The 22,267-nt window shown below is 43.4% G+C and overlaps 1 protein-coding gene across 1 annotated transcript; it reads left to right on the top strand.

Annotated features, from left to right (window-relative positions):
• The first annotated feature begins 9,184 nt into the window (after positions 1 to 9,184).
• Positions 9,185 to 19,321, top strand: LOC126195304 (uncharacterized). The gene is made up of 2 exons (XM_049933864.1): positions 9,185 to 9,288; positions 18,801 to 19,321. Exons 1-2 carry the CDS (start codon positions 9,192 to 9,194, stop codon positions 19,004 to 19,006), a joined length of 303 nt encoding a protein of 100 aa, XP_049789821.1. The 5' UTR covers positions 9,185 to 9,191; the 3' UTR covers positions 19,007 to 19,321.
• Positions 19,322 to 22,267: the final 2,946 nt, after the last annotated feature.

Below are 22,267 nucleotides of genomic sequence, written 5' to 3'. Positions count from 1 at the left end.
CTATTATTCGTCGCAACCGTGACAACCGTGGTTCGTTAATGCTTACAGTAGCAGCACTTGTCTTCTTTGATATTCAGGTTATTACTTCTTTCGTGTCTCATGTATCCTGTATTTCAGGTGGAACAGGCTTATAGGGTTTGGGATCCTCCTGTCGTGAAAACAACTGTTCAATGTCCAAACATGTTTCGTAACCTTTGTGCCATCATAAGTTGGTACACTGATTCAGTTCTCTAAAATGCAAACACATTGGAAGTAATAATTATTGTGATGAAATTAAGCCTCAAAAATTTTTTATGTTTGTTATGATTATTACTTTATTTTGTAAAATGTGAGGTTCTGTAAGACCTTAATTACATTACGGTGTATCTTGCCATGTACAACGAAATGACTTTATTGTGAGTTTGGTAAGTTAACAAATCACCTTATCTATAAACGTAATTTTGTTGCGCGAAAATATTGAACCACTATCTTTAGCGACTACTCAATCATTTTCGTAACATCTGTCCTCATCTCCCCGCTCATCTATTCTTGAATATACACACAATCAGGACAACATATTTTTGAAGAACTACACTGGCAAGTTACACTTTTATGAACTTCACAAACCACGCTGTTTATGATCCTGTTGTGTATTTGATCAATGTCGACGTTTTCCTGTTTTCGTTTGTTTCCTCAATGACCGTAATAACTCTGAGGAAATGTCGCTTACTTCAGTTCTTTGTCTGACTTAGGTCATTCAGTGCTATGTCAAATTCCTCTCGCAGTGTCGCCCTCCTATCTCATACTCATCCACCTCCTCCTCCGAACTTCTCATTTTTATATAGTCCTTCTGTACGTTCCATCCACTTTTCTCCCGTCCGTTCTTTGCCTAGAACTGGCTTAATACTTTATATTTTTATGTTCATAGAGGTACTTTTCCAAAGGTTTCCGGGATTTTCATATAACTGACATCTATCTTTCTTATTGTAGTGCCTGTTTCTATAGTTTTGCATATCTTGTACAAACAATATCTCAAGTGTTCTGCAAAGATTGCTATTGGGCCTTCTTGCTTAGTTTTTTCCCTCTGCTGTCTTCAGAGTTTCATCTCACATATGTTCATCTTCTGTAATATTCATTTCCCTTCTCGCAATTAGTCGTTGCCTAATGTCTAGTCTGACTTTCGTCTGGTCGCTTCGATTTATCCAGATCTCATCTTTCTTTCGTATTTCTTCACACAAAATCGATCTTTCCTTTGTATCCAAGTCTCTTCCACGTATACAATCTTCTTTCTTTATTCTTAAGCCAATTATGTGCAACGATTAAATTGTGATCTGTGCAAAATTATAATATGCAGAATCCCACTCATTTATTTCACTCAATTCATGCTGTCCCACTATTAGTCCTTGTCTTTCTTTTTCTTCGAATTCACGTCCCCCATCACAAATACATATCTGATTTATCTAATCATACACTTTTCAAATCTCTTTATGATCTACAAAACATCTGGGAATGTATACCTATATTACGTGGGTCTATCTTGGGTCTGGTAACTCCCCCGCTGTTCTGTTCATAATGATTCACCCGCGTTTCAATTGTCTTGTTTATCATTAAACTTACTCTTGCATTATCCCAGTTTGATTCTGCGTTGATAGCCCTGTACTCACCTGACCAGAAATCAGTTTCTTCCTGCCACCTCTACTGATTTCCGCAGTGAGTAACATCACCCTACCTATTTCTCTTTCCATCATCACTCAACCACGAAAAAGAGCTGCATGCACTCTAGGAAAATAAAATCTGCGGTTATTCGTTGCTTTCAACGGTTCCGCAGTACTCACATAGAAATACCACGTTGGCTAGTGTTTTACAGCTCTGGATCAGTTAATTCAATTCCTGCAATTATTGTAAAGGCAGTTTTCATAGCCCAAAGCTATAAGAGCAAATTTTGCTGTACCTTTATTAGCTTCATTTCAGATGATAGACATGCGTCAGCGTAATGTATATGTTTCAGCCGGTGCTGGAATACGTTAATAATTTGCATCAATATAATTTCGATACTCGGTTGGTTGTTAATGTGGATTAGTTCCCAGAATTATCGTATTGGCTGGCGATGTGCCCCCGTTTTATAGGGTGGTGTGCAACGCACAGGGTAGGATTTATTGTCAAGTTTGTCATGGTCGTCACTCTTGATGTTTTGAGTAACGCTTTAAAGAAACGATATGTATTCAACATGGCGGCCTATTTAGGATCTATAGACTCGAGGATGACCCTTTGGGGCAGGTTCTGTGAGGAGAAATTTTATTACAACCAATCAGCGCAAATAGCATTTTTAGCATTAAAAGTATATATAACCATTTAACGTTTATATTTAATAGTATAAAATTTTACTATGCAGTTTATGCTTTAATGAATTGAAGAAGAGATTAAAACAACTTTCAAGAATGGAAATCATTAAGACAATCAACACGATTTATTAACATCAGTGTGAACAATTGTGTTTTTTTTAAAAAAAAGAACAAAAACTTGACATTCATATCCACGCGAAAATCGGTGTTTCAAATTCAAAAATAACATTATAGCTATAAGAAGAAACGTTTATTACCCATATTCAAGACAACAAAAGGAATGTATCGACCAAAACAGAAGAATGTAGAAAGAAATGGAAAGAATATATTTGTACAATGGAGGATGACGGTCATCTAGCTTGAATGCCGAACTACTGATTGTTTTAATTTCAAGTTTGACGTCGGAAAACAAATGACAAAAGAAAAAATTTTTTCGTGTGACATAATTACAAATTAACAACTTTAGGACCTTTTCCTCTATTTGTCCTATGAAAGGGTACTTCTTGATAAATTTCATCGTCATAGATCAACGGGAAGTATGCTATAGGTTCTGACGAATGAGTTTGCGACCATCAAAATAAGTGATATAAATGGTATTACCTTTCGGCTGTATTGACTAAGAAGCCAAGGGACCATAGTGACATGAACTGCAACTCCATACACCTATCCATTTCTGCCGGCCGGAGTGGCCGAGCGGTTCTAGGTGCTTCAGTCTGGAACCGCACGACCGCTACGGTCGCAGGTTCGAATCCTGCCTCTAGCATGGATGTGTGTGATGTCCTTGGTTAGGTTTAAGTAATTCTAAGTTCTAGGGAACTGATGACCTCAGAAGTTAAGTCCCATAGTGCTCAGAGCTATTTTTTTAATCCGTTTCTGAGAAAAATTGCTTTTAACAGTCGGACAGTCAGACAGAAAGACAAATGAACAACAAAGCGATCCTGTAAGGGTTTACCAGCTGAGGCACGGAATCCTAAAAATGACATTCCTCTACTGCTGCGACAGTTTCATTATTAGAGCGCTCTTGATATTAGAAAAACGCTTTTGACGTTGTGTGGCTCCTCGTTTGGATGAAAAGAGTTGGCGGAAAAATCGGTATTTCACAAAATCTAGCTCATTTCTAACTGCTCCAATTACCTTATCCATTTTTTAAAAAAGTGTCAACGGCTTGGCCAACAGAAGGGACACACCTTTGGCCAATTACCTCCGGGAATTTAACGCAAGTGAGCGCGAGGTTTCAGAGGTGGATGCAGTCGTTATTCATATCAGCCGTCCACTGAAAAATAGAGCCGAATAATAACATACAAAATACACTGCATTCCAAAACGTGAAACATCCAGAAGGGCAAAAAGAAACGAAATAAAACTTCTCAGGTTGATATTTCAGTGATTACAAATTTAATCCAGAATGAGATTTTCACTCTGCAGCGGAGTGTGCGCTGATATGAAACTTCCTGGCAGATTAAAACTGTGTGCCCGACCGAGACTCGAACTCGGGACCTTTGCCTTTCGCGGGCAAGTGATCTACCAACTGAGCTACCGAAGCACGACTCACGTCCGGTACTCACAGCTTTACTTCTGCCAGTACCTCGTCTCCTACCTTCCAAACTTTACAGAAGCTCTCCTGCGAACCTTGCAGAACTAGCACTCCTGAAAGAAAGGATATTGCGAAGACTTGGCTTAGCCACAGCCTGGGGGATGTTTCCAGAATGAGATTTTCACTCTGCAGCGGAGTGTGCGCTGATATGAAACTTCCTGGCAGATTAAAACTGTGTGCCCGATTGAGACTCGAACTCGGGACCTTTGCCTTTTGCGGGCAAGTGCTCTACCAACTGAGCTACCGAAGCACGACTCACGCCCGGTACTCACAGCTTTACTTCTGCCAGTACCTCGTCTCCTACCTTCCAAACTTTACAGAAGCTCTCCTGCGAACCTTGCAGAACTAGCACTCCTGAAAGAAAGGATATATGCGGAGACATGGCTTAGCCACAGCCTGGGGGAAGTTTCATATCAGCGCACACTCCGCTGCAGAGTGAAAATCTCATTCTGGAAACATCCCCCAGGCTGTGGCTAAGCCATGTCTCCGCAATATCCTTTCTTTCAGGAGTGCTAGTTCTGCAAGGTTCGCAGGAGAGCTTCTGTAAAGTTTGGAAGGTAGGAGACGAGGTACTGGCAGAAGTAAAGCTGTGAGTACCGGGCGTGAGTCGTGCTTCGGTAGCTCAGTTGGTAGAGCACTTGCCCGCGAAAGGCAAAGGTCCCGAGTTCGAGTCTCGGTCGGGCACACAGTTTTAATCTGCCAGGAAGTTTCAAATTTAATCCAGTTTACAAAGAAATTGACAGTATGAGTCCACGTATCAGTATGACGTCATATCCCCTCTGGCCTGGATGCAAACTCTGATTCAGTTGAGAAGTGTGTCCTAAAGCCGTTTTATCCTCTCCTGATTCAAGCTAGTCGACAACTGTTGTAACTGGTCCTTGATATCCTCAATAGTCGGACTAGTATGGAGTTAACATCCGAGCTGGTACTACACATGTTCCATCGGTGACAGATTTGTGGATCTTACTGGTTACGGAAATACTTCGGCATCATAGAGACACGTGCCATGCGTGGACGAGCATTATCCTGTTGAAAAATGTCACCACGATACTGTCGCATGAGAGTTAACATATGAGAAGGCAGGATGTCCGTGACGTGCCGTAAGAGTTCTCTCATCTGCAGTCATACCCAACGGCTCCCCACATCATGACACCAGGATCTGCTGATCTCCAATACATTGGAAGAATGGAACCGCTCCTCAAGACACCGCGACGACGGTGATTGGCAATAGTGCAGAACTGCGATTCATCGCTTAACACGGCACGACACAGTTCGTCAGCAGTCCATGCTTCCCCAGTCACAGCACGACTGCAAACACAGCCGTTTGTGTTTTGTTAAAGGCAGCAGACGTGTGACGGAAATTCTCTAATCCATCTGCTGCTAGTCTCGGACCAACGATGTGGAATGACTCACAATGATGCAGGTAGTCCATTACTTCTTCTCTGGTGGCAGGGGTAATTTGATGGGCTTGCGATGAGCTTGGTGTAAAATATAGCGGTCTTCCTCTGTGAGGGGGTGGCCGCGCGGTCTACGGCGCATTGTCACGGCCCGTGCGGCTCGCCCCGTCGGAGGTTCGAGTCCTCCCTCGAGCATGAGTGTGAGTGTTGTCCATAGCGTAAGTTAGTTTAAGTTAGATTAAGTAGTATGTAGGCTTAGGGACCGATGACTTCATCAGTTTGGTCCCATAAGACCTTACCACAAATTTACAATTTTTCCGGAACCTTGACGACTAGTTCGTCTGCTCTCGCGTTCCCGTGCAGTCCAACATCGGCCTCTGTGGTGTCTGGAAGCTCCACAAATCTGGACAGTGTATTCGACTAGTCGGCCAAATGGAGACCCACAAACTCTGTCAGGCACTGATAACGCAGTCTCATACGCTACGTGGCATCTCTGTGTCGTTCACATTGGTCACTCAACATCTGACACTGTTCACGTCCCTTATATACCCTACCAGGCCAAGTAAGAATGCTAAACACAACAACGCCAATGTACCCTGTGGCCTTTCTACCTGCCACAGACAATTGAAACTCTAATCACGTACAACCCGCCGTGTACTAAATTGCGCTGACATCGTACCTAGTCTTCTGGGTGCTTCACTTTTTTGGTCAGGCAGTGGTATTACGTTTACTTCTTTTGTGACTACAAGGGGTCGTGCACCAAAGTGTCGAAGCAAATACCATTTTAAATTTTAAATTTTTGTGGTGCGAGGCCCTTTATGGTCCAGGCCCTTTAGTTTGCAGCGTTGGTAACCTGAACCTAAATAAGGCTCTGTTCAACATGATTGCTGAGAACGGTTAGAGGTTAGGTTTGAAAGTTTTTCACCAATTCTGTATTTTTCGGAATATGTTGCTTGTTACTGTTCCTTTTAAGTACTACAGAAGGCGATGAGTGCTTGAATAATTTTACATGCGGTCAATCAAGATCAGCCTATCACAATCCAATGAACACGAACATTGAGATTGGTATAAAATTTGCATAAAAAAATACGGGCATTCAGCCAACATTCTAGAATCATCTCCAGACGTTTGTTAATTATTATATGTAGATTGCGGTCTTCATTGATGGTATTTGCCTTAATTTATTTTTAGACTGTTAATGAACTGGGCCTGAGGGGAATCCATTACTGCTCCCTGTTGTTATTACTGTGTCCATTGCTTAGAGAGGACTTTGTTTCGAGAAGTATGACACGTGACACGTGATCTCTCAGTACTGCGCATAATTCGATTGATTGAAACAACTGTCGTCCTTGACTTCAGGAAGCTATTTGACAGGACCGTACAGTTGTTCACCGAAAGAAATACAAGCTTATCCGATTTACGTCTGGATTCAAGACTTCCTTGCAGATAGAACTCAAACAATAGCTCTTAACGGAACAAAATCGGCAAATGTAGGGTAACATCAGGAGTACCCCAAGGAAGTATGATTGGAGCGTGACTGTTTAAAATGTATATAAATGACCTAGTAGATAACGTCTGAAGCCCCATAAGGCTCTTCGCAGATGATGTGGTTGTGTATAAGAATGTAGCAGAAAACTATGGAGACGTGCAAAAGGACCTGCAGAGGATTGATGAATAGTGCAGGGTTTAGCAGATGGACCTGAACTAAATAAATGTAACAGACTGTGCATACATAGGAATAGAAATCTACAACTGTGCAGTTGCTCTGTTGATGAGAAACTGCTGGAAGCATTAACTAGCATTAAATATCTAGGAGCGGCTTAAAGTGGAATGGTGATGTAAAACAAAAACAGTAGGAAAAGCAGATGCAACGTTGGGTTTCATGGAAGAATCCTAAGGAAATGTAATTCACTACGAAATAAGTGACTTACAAGGCGCTTGTTCGGCCGATTCCTGAGTATTCCTCGTCATTCTGACACCCTTACCACCCAGGACTGATGGAAGAGATAGCCAAGATCCAATGAAGAGCGGTGCGTTTCGCCAAGGGATCCCTTAGTCAGCACGAGAGCGTTACGGAAATGGTGAACAATCTCCGATGGCAGACATTACGAGAGAGGAGTTCTGCATCGCAGAGAGTTTTAATATCGAAATTCCGAGACAGCACGTTTCGGGAAGAAACGGGGAAGATATTATTTCTTCCTAAAAAGTCTCGGGGAATGATCAGAACGATAAAATTCTACTATTCACTTGCCATTCGCAAATGGAACAAGGAAGGGAGATCAATTAATGATACGACAAGTACCCTCCGCCGCCCACTGTCAGATGGGTTGCGGAGTACAGATGTACATACATGTTGATTACAACGAAGCTGTTGACGCGATAGTTACGTGACGGAACATCAGCGATGGCGGAAACATCGCCGCAGGCAACTTTTTAACCCTAGGACGGCCAAGCCTTTTTTTCTAACTTGGATGCCTAAGGGGGGGTTCGGCGAGCCCACAGGTATTAAATAAGTTTACTGATGAAAAATTACAACTTTAAAAATGGTTTATGTATTTTAACTAAGGCATTGGTTTAATAATGTTGTTAATTGTTATAAATATTGGATTGAGTGAATAAAAAATTGACATATTACAATACAAAATACAGATGTGATCATATACAATAGACTACTCTGAGTCCTCAAGGTAAGAGACACACTTCACAATTTTTCCTGAATGTGTGTTACGCACATGTTTATGACACTGTCCACAATGCTGTTTTAGTTTACTTATATTGTTGTACTTCTGCTTCTTTGTTTTAGCTTTTCTTACACAAATATGGCACCGACCTTTCCCTGCAGGAGACTGACATGCTTCTGTTGTCACTTCTTTGATTTTCTTTTGTAGAATAGTCTCAACTGATTGAACAATTTTGTTAGGTAACCCTCTTGCATTGGCACTTCTTTCTTCTACCTGCAATTTCACTAGTTCCATCCCAGCTTGCAGAAGATAAAGTTTCCGTTTGTTGTGTTTCTTCTCATTCCATCTTGGATGTTGCTGGATGAATATGGTGGTTGCACTGATAGTACAAATGTCAATGAGAGAGTAAAATACAGATAGAGGCCATCTCTTTGTTCCCCTCTTGCAGGTGTACATACGCGCCATTTGATCAATGGTATCAATTCCACCTTTAGTGGAATTATAATATGCATTTATTACGGTTTTATTCTTCTCTCCTCCAACAGTGCCTTTATCTTGGTGCATTGTTGACAACATCAGTAAGTTTTTACTTGGTTTCGTTTTTGCTGTGTAGACACCAAAGTTACTGGAGGCCTACATGTTGGGAATTGCACTAACTCACTGACAGTTTACAAGATAAATAACAGCTGACTGACATCAAGAATCACTTCCTCGGAAAGTAAACCGATTGTTGTGAATATCAAGAATACCAACCAACAAGAAACTAACTTGCATTGTTGTAGAGATGAGAAATAGGAAATCCTATTAAGGGAAATTTTCTATAGCATGGAAGCCTAAGGCGGGGGGGGGGGGGGGGGGGGTTGGTGGACCCATAATAAGTTTATTTATTTTTTTCTTTCAAAGCAGGAATTTTCTATAAAATATATTGACACTAACGTTTCATAAAATAGCCCACAAACAATAAGGCGTCCTAGGGTTAAATGACGGCATGAGGGAAAGTATGTTAATGATCTAGAAATGAGTGGCTTTACTAGTGATAGGTGTTATCCGGAAGCAGTTGGGTGGGAGGGGGGGGGGGGGTCATAGTCGGCGGGGCGGCAGATAGGCAGCCGCGCTGGCGGCGGCGTCCCTTCCTCACGCCGTATATAAGCCGTGGCGGCGCCGTCAGCCGGCAATCAGTGGTCACGAAGCGCCCAGACATGCAGCCCCACCGAGCCCTCCTACTGGTCGCCGGCCTCGTCCTGCTGACGCCTCCAGCGCAGGTCTCCGCTGACTACAGGCCAAATCCCAGACCAGGTGAGCCAAACATCGCACTACTCACTATCTCTTTTTAATTATTTTTAAGTCTTCTGACTGTTTTGTCAAATTCTTGATCTTCATAAGTTGAAGAAGCATGAAGTTCCGATTTTGCCTCGGATTCTCCTGAATATAACTACAAGATAATTGGAATTACAGCAGAAAAGTTTATCCATAATTATTTTAATTAGGGATGTCTCATGTGCCCACTCCGATCCCACGACTCCAAGAATTGCCGTCTCTCTAGGAATCACTTAACAACTAAACAGCTATCCAATCGTGTGCGTGTGTGTGTGTGTGTGTGTGTGTGTGTGTGTGAGAGAGAGAGAGAGAGAGAGAGATAGAGAGAGAGAGAGAGAGAGAGAGAGGGAGAGGGAGAGAGAAGAACAGAACTGGTAAAAGGAAGGAGGACATTATAAACGATAAGCACCTGTCAGTAACACGCACCCGTCCTTGATACAGCAAGTTGGAGTGTCACTAAAAATAAAATGCATCACTCTTCTTTCCTTTCGTTCTTAGTGATAAATGCAATGAGCGATATACCTAGCCTTAAGTGTAAACATTTGGTAACTTTTAATGTCGGGAGTATTGTCCGATCCTTTATTTTAATTGGTTAATTACACATTCTAACAGTAAAAACTTTAAAAAGTCCTTTTTTAAAATAAATGCCCGCGTTTTGAGCATTTAAAAAACATTGTGGACGGTCCTTTCAAAGTAATACGTACTGCCGCCAAAAGTCACAGTGAGATGAGTCTCATTTGAAGAAGTGCCGTCTATGACGTACGAATGTTGCGTAAGGCACGATTGCAGTCACGATATCTGAACGATATGTTATAAGCGGTTCACACTGAAGCGATGTGATGTGCGACACTATACGCCATGTGACTCGCAGTACGACGCAGAAGCTACTTGCATTGATCGAGCGCGTACATAGGCAATTGAAGCGACTTAACTGGTTTGCAGTGCACGACGGCGGTACGACATCGACACTATCTGTGTCCTATCTCCGCCGCAATACGGAGTGCTTGTCGCTCCACGCAACGTGCGATACTTATGGAGCGAAATTTAAATTCACCCGTTGTAACTAAAAGTATGTTTTACGTAGATGAAGCAAAACTACATCCGTCTGTGTCGTTAGTTTCTCAGTAAAATATTTACTTTCCAAGTAAAACACTAAAAGCCACTGTTTTATGTTTCTCCGGTATGCAGTCTTTCTCATTCTGTAAAAAAAATCGCATCTTATAGTCTCACATCACAACTTTTTGTTATTGTGATTCTTCGCAAATAAATAAACCACCGGGTATATTTTGAAAAGTTTGCGATGGAGAGTGTAGTCGCTGGGCAGTTTACATTTGGTGAACTGTACGTTATAGATTTCTCGTAGGAAATGTAGCTAACCTATCGAAATTGTTTTTCATCGCTCGAAGGAGAGCAATACCTCTCTCCATTCTCGAGAAAATACATGAGATATGTTGAAGGTCGTCCGTGACGAGGCTGCAGCTGCCCGCCACTGGCGACGCTTTGCCACCTTCTATGGCCAGCTACGAGAAGTGCAAAGGTGTCTTGTGGTTATCTTTTTTGGTGTGCTGCCGATACAAGTTGAAGCTGGAAACAAGAAACTTACTCAAATGAAAAAAAAAATGCACCATCAGCTATTTGGATTTTTTTTAGCCTATTCACCCCAGTTTCAGTGAAACGTTATGACAGGCTAAAAGAGATCTGAAAGCAAAATTCCTGTTAATTCCAAATGAGCAGCTGGACGAATCCGAAAAAGACACATTAAGATGTTTTTAACATTATAGGCTTCTTCCTTTCCTTCAAATACCCTCTCAACCCCTACGCAGAATTGACAACCCACTGCCACACTATCGATGGTGACTGACGTCAGTTCAAATCCAGTAACATATCTTCTGAGTGCTTCTCAAGATGAATCATACACCACTTTGCGAAGCTGACTTGTAGAACTACTAGCCTAGGGTTATAAATGTGTAGCGTTTATTCATATATGTACCACATTGAATAATGTAGCGTACTAGGTGGTCTTACAAAGAATTAACTTTTAAGGTGGAATTTCTGACGTCATTCACGCACTTTGACTAACTTATCTTATTGTAATAAGTACCTCTTCAGCAGGAGAAAGAGCAAGTTCAAAATTTGTGACCTGATTTGTCAGAGTAGCTGATACTAGGTGTTCCTAATAGTGGAAACTGTCCGGACTCATTCTGTAGAATTTGTGGAAGACAGAGGTCTCACGAATAGCCATGGCCGATCTACGTTTGATATTTTTTACGAGTGCAATCAGTAGAGTACGTCTTTTCGTTTTTCAGTTTTTTGAGCTTTAAGTAACGATAGGCCACAATAGTATTCTTCAGAAGACCTCATTATTGCAACAGACTGAAACTGAAAGGTGATTTGGCTGTTTCGTTGCTAGTCGTTCGGCAAGTGGTATCGTGTATCATATCGTATATCGTTTCGTCCCAGTGGGATCCCAAGTATCAGCTCGATAAGTGTAGCAACGTGCGACCGTTACTGTGAAGTGTCGTGTCTTACTGACAGGTGTGAACTTGGAGGCACGCTGCCTTTGGAACGTGGGATGACATCAGAGAGCGATCATCGTGTAATGACCTGAAGAAACTGCAGTATTCTGGTAACTACTGTGGATTATTTGGTTGCTCTGGGAGGTGGCTGATCGGAACCACAACATGTGAAACATTATTTCACTTTTTTAAAAGCATGATCAAAATACTTAACTTTATATAATTGAGTGCCACAGGAATAAGCCGAATATTTACAACTCTTTGAACAGTAATGCATCACTTGATGCACAAAATTACAAACTCTTCTCTTGAAGTATAATTAAACATTTACAAAAGTATGGTTCCATCTGAGACTTGAAGATCACTGGTGTCCTAACTATATGATGTTGACTGCATCATTTGAAGTCACGAACTGGGCAGAGCGAGTCTATACTCAGCTCTATATCCATGACGCTGCGGTGCTGTGAGAGAGGGTGTGTCTTCAGGAGCCACCCCCATTCATTGTTGCAGATTGCAGCGAGACGTCGCTAATGTCTATGGAATTGATGCATGTTGCCGACTTTGGTGTGGCACCGCATCTTTGGCCCATGCCACACACAGAATATCGGAGAGTATACAAGAAGCTGGGTACCTAAGTTCAGTAGTTTCTAGGGTCAATCTTTAGTGTCGCAGAGACACTGCTTCCACGCGCAAAAACGGCCGTGTAGACTGACCAGAAGTGTTTGACAAATGGACGTTAAGCCGCCTCTGCAGAGCCATGTGGGGCGATACGCGGCCCACTGTTCGTCAGATCGTAGCCGATTTAAAAGTGAGGCGTGAGGAACCCGTTCCTGCCAGAGCTATGGAGACAACTGTACTGCACACGTTTCAGCAACTGATCGCTGACGAGACATCGAAAGTTTCCATCTGACTCATTCAGTGTAAAAACCGTTTGAAAGTCATTAAATAGCATAGTAAAGTTCGAGTTTCAGAAATATTACCAAATAAAAATTACAGTATGCTGTTTAGTAAAAAAAGCTGTGCTGCTGTTCTCAGTAATGAAGGAAGACACAAGAAAGCCACTCAAGCTGTTTATTGTCCACTCGCTGTCAACATAAATGGGGCTGCCTGCGTAGAAGTGGAATGAAAATCCTGAGAAAACCGTAAAGAGATGAGAACTAGCAACATTTGTGTCACGTCTCAGGAAGATATTAAGTATTAAATAAACCAAACTCCTTCCGAACAGTCCCTGAAAGGTCCACGGTACTGACCATCCGCCGTGTCATCCTCAGCCTATTGACGTCACTGGTTGCGTATATGGAGGGGTATGTGTTCAGCACACCGCTCTGCCTGACGTCTGTTTCCAGGACCGGAGTCACTACTTGTTAATCAAGTAGCTGCTCAGTTTGCCTCACAAGGGCTGAGTGCACCCCGCTTGACAACAGCACTCGTCAGACCGGTCGCTCACCCATCGAAGTGCTAGCCAAGCCCAACAGCGCTTAACTTAGGTGATCCGACGGGAACCGCTGTTACCACTGCAGATAGGCCGTCGGCTTAAATATGAAACAGAAAATTAAATTAAATATAGAATTAAATAGAGGAGAGCAAATGAGAGTGATTTACGAGTAACCTTTTCGAGTAAGAGTAACATGTTAGTGGCAGTAGCCAATTATCCATTGTCAGCAGTAACAAAAAGAAAATTACAAAAATTAACTGCACAAGGGGGGAAGCTTTTGTTGAAGTACTGCTCAATAAAGGTATTATACTTAAGAGCATATGAAGGGGCAAAGAGATCGGAAAAGGCTACAAAACACTGGAGTATTGTGCCAGAACAGTCGAAAAAATATATGATGAAGTTTTGGCAGTAAGACATTCCAGCCTTCAAAGCATGAATCATCAGCAAACGTAGGTACATCTTATTTTGTAGATACGAATATAAAAAGATCGGCCATAGTTATACACGTTGGGTGGCAGCTTCTATTGCAACTCATACTGAGAGGCCATTTTTACCTTGTATGAAAGAGTTTAACGATCTTTCATAATGCATTGCAGATGCGTAGATATTAGTTAAACATATAACTTTTTCTTTCATTGTCGTTTGTGCCAGTTTCTTTTTTATTTTGTTCAGTACCATGTTTGCGGTAGAGGAAGAGAAGCCATAGTCTGCTACAGTCTGTTTCACAGTGTTAATTTCATGTTGCCTATTATCTTTCCTGTTTGATGTGGTGTATTAGCGTGTAGCTACTGTGCCACTTGAGGTACATCTTTACGCAGTATGGTACCCATTAAAATCTTTCCCCTTAGTGGCAGAGAAGGACTCAATTTGCTACAGAAGTATTCCTGCGCTCGGGCTGGAAATGTAGTGTGATTTTCATCGAATTATGGCACTGTGTTATCAGTTATGATATAAAATTGAAGAAATAATTGAATAAAACATGTTTTTCTCGTTTTAAAATTTTAATTTATTAAGCTTCAAAATAAACGATGTGTTCCATCAGAGTGCTAGGGTTCTCAAAGTGTTCCGCCAGAGGAATAGTTTGGGGAGCCTGGTCTAAATAGTCATTGCTTTTGTGATCATGTTAGACTTGAATAACGTTTTGTACGTAGACTGTTGAAGAATGTATGATATACGTTATTTTCTTGGTATATCCTTCCGTTAGAACTGTAGAGTTCGGGAGTGGATGAAGAGTATAGTGGCCAGTGGAACTGGGTTGGCAGCGGTCAAGAAGCCTGTAGTGTCGGCAGACTTGCCAACACTACGCACACTAATTGAAAGAGGCGGCCAAGATGCACGCGCTAACTCAGGAAGGATGGAGTGAGGTCTGAAACAGGAGACTTAATGAATGCTATAAAGAAAAGTACGTAGCTCCTTTGGTACTTATCTTTTAATCCATCCTTTGTATACATCGTTCTTGATGAGACATCTGGAGATTGTGGCGATACAAGTGAGACTCTTTAGATACAAGCTATCTTAGGCCAATGGCGCCTTGCTAGGTCGTAGACATGAACTTAGCTGAAGGCTATTCTAACTGTCTCTCGGCAAATGAGAGCAAAGGCTTCGTCAGTATAGTCGCTAGCAACGTCGTCGTACAACTGGGGCGAGTTCTCGTACGTCTCTCGAGACCTGCCGTGTGGTGGCGCTCGGTCTGCGATCACACAGTGGCGACACGCGGGTCCGACATGTACTAATGGACCGCGGCCGATTTAAAGCTACCACCTAGCAAGTGTGGTGTCTGGCAGTGACACCACAAAGCCAATGGATGACCAACCTCGACGGGACAGCAGTGAAGTAGTGGATAGACGTCTGGTTGTTGGCTGACGAGTCACCATGAAAACATTTTACTGCCCAGCTAAATACAACAGTCGCGCCAGTGCTTGGAATAGCCAAAGCACCATAGCAATAGGTTGCACTCTGCTGGTGAGGTGGCGCTGATGTAGTCAGGTGTCCCACTGTCACAGACAGTGCGCAGTGTCGCTCGGCAGCGTGCGGCGGCCTGTGAAGCGAAGAGGTGTGGCTACAACGGCGATGTTTCAACTAGAAGACAACCTGTGTTGGCTACCACAAAATAGACCCCGTTACGAAGCTCAGAGAGGGGCGCGCCGGGGCGCACTGAATTACACTGGGGAGCCAGCGTGGGTGGAAACGTTTCACAGCAGTGTCCGCCCATGCAAGCCGAGGCTGACAGCAACAGAGTTTGCCCGCACGGGCGAAAATACTAAGCAGCTGCACGGCTCCGGGATATAGCAGCCCCCCTGCTGAAGTGTGCTAAGTCAGCAACATCATACTTTGCGGTGATGGAAGACCCGTGACTAGCGGATGGTGGTAGCTAGTTTACTTATGTCGACTCAAAGAGACCTTTTCTCGAAAGTGGTGCCACGCGGGATTAGCCGAGCGGTCTACGCGCTGCAGTCATGGACTGTGCGGCTGGTCTCGGCGGAGGTTCGAGTCCTCCCTCGGGCATGGGTGTGTGTGTTTGTCCATAGGATAATTTAGGTTAAGTAGTGTGTAAGCTTAGGGAATGATGACCTTAGCATTTAAGTCCCATAATATTTCTCACACATTTGAACATTTCGAAGGTGGTAGCTGTCTGTATATATCTGTCTAGAAATGAGTATCATTTATACAAGATTAACTCGTCTATGTCAAAGCGACAATTTCAATCACGTAAACCACAACAGAGCCAAGGCTTGGACGCGTACCAGCCAGGTCATCAGTGCCACAGTAGCTCTTCCTTTCCACTGTGTCTGTGGTATGACGACTCTGGTTTCTCTGCTGGGCCGGGATACGTGATGACTGCCCCGACGCTGTAGACACAGTACTCGTTGGATAAGCAGGTCGCACCTAGTGTAACAGCACCTGGTCGGCCGCTGTCTGATCCACTTTCATGAGCCACTTGCGTTAACGGTGGCATCGTCGTTATTTTATTCAGTCTCGCGAAATGAAGCAGCTGTGGCCCGACAAAAGCTCCATACAATCTATGATACACAATATTGTTGAGTAAATGTTTTTGGTTGTCTAATGATTTCTGTCACAAATGAGCTATATAGATATAATTCCTTTAATAAATATACAGCATACCATAAGGAACTAGCAGGAGTCATTACGTAATTTGAGTAATGCCTATGTATACGATACAGCTCGTTTCAAGTTGCTTCATTTTCATAGAATGGCTTTTTGTGGCTGTGATTTTGAGTAAGAGGTAATTACATTAAGTGATAGAAAGTGAACACTTGGTTACTTTATCAATCATTCTCATGTTTTCAACAGTATTTTACCAACTGTATCCCCTCTCATGCACAGGTTTGTATGCGCCCTTAGAGACAGTGCTTTCGAGACCATACAGTTCATGTTATTTTTGTTTGGTTTAACTGGAAACGTATATTCTCTAATTAATTAGTTGAAGTCGTTTTTCCTTTCTTTGGCTAGATTAATTAGATAAACGTCTATACATATTACACACTAACAGTGGCCTTCTTCAAGTGATGAATGTGTGCTGATAACACTGAGATACACTAAAAAAAAGAAAAAAAGGGACGAGGCAGCACGAATGAATCATCCGAATGCGACGGAAATCGCTAGATGTGATGTACATGTACATGTGAAGGCAATTTCACAAAAATTTGGTGATTTATTCAGGAGAAAGAGCTTCACAAATTGAGCAAGTCAATAAAGCATTCGTCCTCCTCTGGCCCTTGTGCAAGCAGTTACTCTTGTTGTTGGCATTGATTCATAGAGGTTCTTGGGTGTCCTTCTGAGGGACATCGTGCCAAATTATGTCCAGTTGGTGAGTTACATTGTCAAAATCCCGACCTAGAGATCCCTGCCCCTAACGCTCCTAACCTTCTCAAGTGGGGGGTGATCGGCGACCTTGCTGGCCAAGGTGAGATTTGGCAGGTACGAAGACAAGCATTAGAAACTCTCGCGGTGTTCGGGTCGACTTCCTCTAGCTGAAATATAAGAGCAGGATAGCTTGCCGTGAAGAATAACAACGCGGGAGCGTGGAAAATTGTCGACTTACCGCTGTGATGTAAGGGTGCCGGAAATGACAACCTAAGGGGTCTTTCTATGAAATGAAATGGTGCCTCTGGTTGTCGGGCAGTATGGCGGGCGACAGCCAGGTTGGTATCCCGGTGCAGTCCGGTGCATCTCCAGAAACGACTACGACCTGCAATCTCATTGACTGTAATAGACTGGGATTCAGTGATGAGCCCCACTTCGAACTGAGCCCCGAAGATGTATCTGGAGACGGCTGTGGGACACCAACCTGTCTGTCGCCCACCATACGGCCCGACAACAAGGAGGGATGATCTTGGGTGCCATTTCTTTTCATAGCAGGATTCCTTTGGTTGATATCCACGACACCCTTACAGCACAGCGATAGTTCGACGGTAGTCTACGCCTCATTCTGTCGCCCTTCATTGCAAGCCATCCTCACCTTACATTTTAGCAAGATAATGCCTGCCCACACACGGCGAGAGTTTTTACTGCTTGTCTCGGCGCTTCTCAAACCCTACCTTGGCAAGCGCGGTCGCTCGATCTCTTCCAATCGGGTATTTTTAGAGCATTATAAGCAGGGCCCTCCAACCAGCTGTGGGTTGTGACGATCTAACGTGTCGGTTTACAGAATTTTACACGATATCCCTCAAAAGTACATCGAACAACTCCATCAACGATTGGCAAGAAGAATAAATGGTTGCTTAAAGGCCAGTGGTAGACCAACGTATAACTGACTTACTCAATTTGTGAAGCTTGTTCTCTTGAGTAAATCTCTTGTAATCATTTGTTTGTCTGCACGTGTACAGCGATTTTCATGCCATTCAGATGATTTCTTCGTGATACTTCGTTTTCTTGTCTCGGAATGTATGTGCATAATGTCAAAATAGCATCTTCATAAACATTTACATCTTAACAAACGTTTGTGGTGTCGGGTATATATCTTGAAACTGACTTAGCGGTAATAAACGTACTGATATCGTCAGCTGGTTACAGATGGCATCATTCAAACATTCGAATAATGATTAGAAGTTTTGAATAAATGCGGGAAACACATACATTCGTGCGCAGAAGCAGATGTAATTAGTATGGGGTATGGAACCTATTCCGCTGGCCGTTGTGGCCGAGAGGTTCTAGGCGCTTCAGTCCGGAACCGCGCTGCTGCTACGGTCGCAGTTTCGAATCCTGCCTCGGGCATGCATGTGTGTGATGTTTTTACGTTAGTTAGGTTCAAGTAGTTGTAAATCTAGCGAACTGATGACCTCAGATGTTAAGTCCCATAGCACTTCGAGCCATTTGAACCATTTGGAACCTATTTCGAAGAAAGTGATTTTTAACTGTTTTCATATTTGTTTTGAATTCCTTTTTCTAGGATTATCTTTGTATGCTTGACAGTAAATATTAAATGTGTTTCGTCAGTGAATTTGAAAAGGAGTGCACACTGACAACCTCACAATAGCCAACATGACGTGGAGAAGGACTGAGTTGTGTTTTTGTGGCAGACCCGCTGACGGACTGCTGCGTGCAGGGCGTGCCCGTATGCGCGCGCCTCAGCCGCGAGCTGGGAATCCCCGACTTTGGCTGCGAGGTGCTGTGCAGGTCGCAGGGGTTCCCCGGCTCGCTGGGCTGCGAGTACTCTGGACCCACGCCCGCCTGCGGCTGCGCCAACCAGCCCGTGGTCGAGGCTCCAGACCCACAGACCATCTGAAGAAAGAGCTGGAGCAAGAGACCAGCCGTCCGCGATGCGCCACTGCCCCTCGTCACCAACGTGCGTGTTAGTAATGGTGCTTCCTGAGACAGTTCACACAACTCCGTCTGTGTTTGGCTACGACGAAACACACTGCACTCGTATTATTAAGCCAATAGTTCCACTTATCCTCAGTTAAAGGTATCCAAATGCTTAGAGCCCGCTCACCCTTCCTCCCATAGACAAAAATGTACTTCAAATTCCAAAGATCGGCCATAATGATTTATCACTGTCATACTGCATATCAGTAAATTAAATTAATATTAAAAATAGTAATGACAATGTTTTTGCTTATGCTGTTAATTTCTAATAATTACACTACTGGTCATGAACATTGCACTACAATGAATGTGGCATGCAATAAATGTCAAATTTGCATGGCTGGATATGCAAATAATGTTGGTGTTAGTGTGACAGCGCAAAGTAGGTTGGTGTAACATTATCCATATGCGCTATATAGAGAAAGATTTTCTGATTCAGAAGACATATTATAGACACATAAAAAAAAGTTTTGCATCATCTCGGTTCCGAGAGTTCCGGAACCTGTACAAAAAATTGGAATAGAGATCAACTTAAACATCATTTCCCTCCTTCTTATTGCTCATGAAAACCACATATTGTGTGTTGTACCACCATACAGCGATACCTTTAGAGAGGTGGTGGTCCAGACTGCTGAACACGCCGGTATCTCTAATACCCAGTAGCTCGTCCTCTTGCATTGATGCATGCCTGTAACCGTCGTAGCATACTATCCACAAGTTCATCAAGGCACTGATGATCCAGATTGTCCCACTCCTCAACGCTGATTCGGAGCAGACCCCTCAGAGTGGTTGGTGGGTAACGTGGGCAAACAGCCCTTTTCAATCTATCCCAGGTATGTTCGATAGGGTTAATGTCTGCAAAACATGCTGGCGACTCTAGTTGAGCGATGTCGTTATCCTCAAGGAAGTCATTCACAAGATGTGCACGATGGGGGCGCGAATTATCGTCCATGTGGAGGAATTCCTCGCCAATATGCTTCCGATATGGTTGCACTATCGGTCGGAGGATGGCATTCACGTATCATACAGCCGTTACGGTACCTGCCATGACCACCAGCGTCGTACGTCGGCCCCACATAATGCCACTCCAAAACAGCCGGGAACCTCCACCTTGCTGCACTCGCTGGACGGTGTGTCTAAGGTGTTCAGTCTGACCGGGTTACCTCCAATCACTTCTCTGACGATTGTCTGGTTGAAGGCATATGCGACAATCATCGGTGAACAGAACGAGATGCCAATCCTGAGCGGTCCATTCGACATGTTGTTGGGCCCATCTGTACCGCGCTGCATGGTGTCTTGGTTGCAAAGATGGACCTCACCATGGAAATCGGGAGTGAAGTTGCACATCATGCGGTCTACTGCGCACAGTTTGAGTCGTAACACTAAGTCCTGTGGCTGCACGAAAAGCATTATTCAACATGGTGACGTTGCTGACAGGATTCCTCCGAGCCAGAACCCGTAGGTAGCGGTCATCCAATGCAGTAGTAGCCCTTGGGCGGCCTGAGAGAGGCATGTCATCGACAGTTCCTGTCTCTCTGTATCTCCTCCATGTCTGAACAACAACGCTTTGGTTCACTGCGAGAGGCCTTCCTGGCACAAAGTAACAAAGCGGACGCTATCGAACCGCGGTATTGACCGTCTAGGCGTGATTGAACTACAGACAACAAGACCCGTGTACCTCCTTCCTGGTGGAATGACTGGAACTGATCGGCTGTCTGACCCTCTCCGTCGAATAGGCGCTGCTCACGCATAGTTGTTTACATCTTTGGGCGGGTTTAGTGATATCTCTGTACAATCAAAGAGACTGTGTCTATGACACAATATCCACAATGAATGTCTATGTTCATTTCTGGGATGCAATTTTTTAAATGTATGTATGTTGGTTGTTGTGTTGAGCCTCATGTATGAAGCAGTAACATCTGCCAGCAAGAGTGGGAAGGAATCCTACAGCAGCAAGCCCGTGGCCTTGCAAGCTTTCTGATTGTCATTCTGCAACATTGATGTTCATATCCCACGATTTTCATTCGAATATAGAATTCATAGGTTCAGGAGAGAATTATTCAACACTACACATAATCTCAGAGACCACATACAACTTTCGCTCAAGAGGCCAGACGTACTGCTCGCTCTTCCATGTAGGACCATACACCCACATCACGTAGTCTGCGTCAGGAAATGGGCTCATTTTCAGCAAGGCAACTAAGTACACATACAATATGATGACATCTGGATCATCGTGGACTGTCAGTATTGCGGTCATCGGTGTGCCTTACCTTGACACATTAGCTGGGAGATAAACTGGCAGTGACACGCCAAGCGACGACACTGAATACAGGAATGGCAACACACTGATTTTTCACACGAATTCCAGGTCTGCGTGCAGCACCACAATGGACGTATTCATGTGTGAAGGCTCCAAAGGTCAATGACCGTATTCACCATCGTCATAAGGACACAGCAACTGGTGTTACGTTGTGGGGTACAATTGGGTGCACCATATGATCATCCCTGGTTCACGTAGTCGTAAGTATAGTAAGCATCTGTTACATTTTAAACAGAGCCACATGTTGCCCATGCTCTTCTGACGTACCTTGTTGCAGAGGGTTTCTGTATCGTACACTGGTCAGTATTACTTCCATATTTATTGGCATGACAGTCCCACGTTCTGTAATGCCAGTAGTATATGCACTAACTATTCAGCACACTCTATTTACATTGGGCATGCTTGCCAGCTTTGTTTACGTTTGTGACAAAGGCACGCCTCATCTATTTAACTTTACAAACACCATTTATCTAACTTTATTTACACTTGTGGCAAAGACACAACCCATTTATCTGTGATGACATCATCATCATCATCATCATGTGACAAGCTGCACACTTCTCCTCTTCCTGCCTTCTGCCTCTCCCCTCCCATTATCCTCCCTTCTCTGATCAATCACAATGTAGTAATTAAATGAGGCACTCAATCACAGCTTAGTATTTTAGTGGTCATTAAACTGAAAAAGCCAAGTACAATGTAGCCATCTTAGCCATGCACAAAAGTATCAAAATAAACTGAAGTTGCTGCATTGTCTTCAGAAAATGGTGTAACTTGCACCTGAATAGCATAAATTGGCATCATCTCTCTCTCTCTCTCTCTCTCTCTCTCTCTCTCTCTCACACACACACACACAAGATG

Source organism: Schistocerca nitens, chromosome 7 (genome assembly GCF_023898315.1).
Source record: "Schistocerca nitens isolate TAMUIC-IGC-003100 chromosome 7, iqSchNite1.1, whole genome shotgun sequence".
In the NCBI taxonomy this organism is placed as follows: domain Eukaryota; kingdom Metazoa; phylum Arthropoda; class Insecta; order Orthoptera; family Acrididae; genus Schistocerca; species Schistocerca nitens.
This window is presented reverse-complemented; position numbering and strand designations above follow the sequence as displayed.

Excerpts from the sequence above, each read along its gene's own strand:
- LOC126195304 (XM_049933864.1), top strand. The coding sequence starts at position 9,192 with ATGCAGCCCCACCGAGCCCTCCTACTGGTCGCCGGCCTCGTCCTGCTG. Across the intron at positions 9,289-18,800 it reads CAGGCCAAATCCCAGACCAG|ACCCGCTGACGGACTGCTGC; the intron begins GTGAGCCAAACA and ends TTTTTGTGGCAG.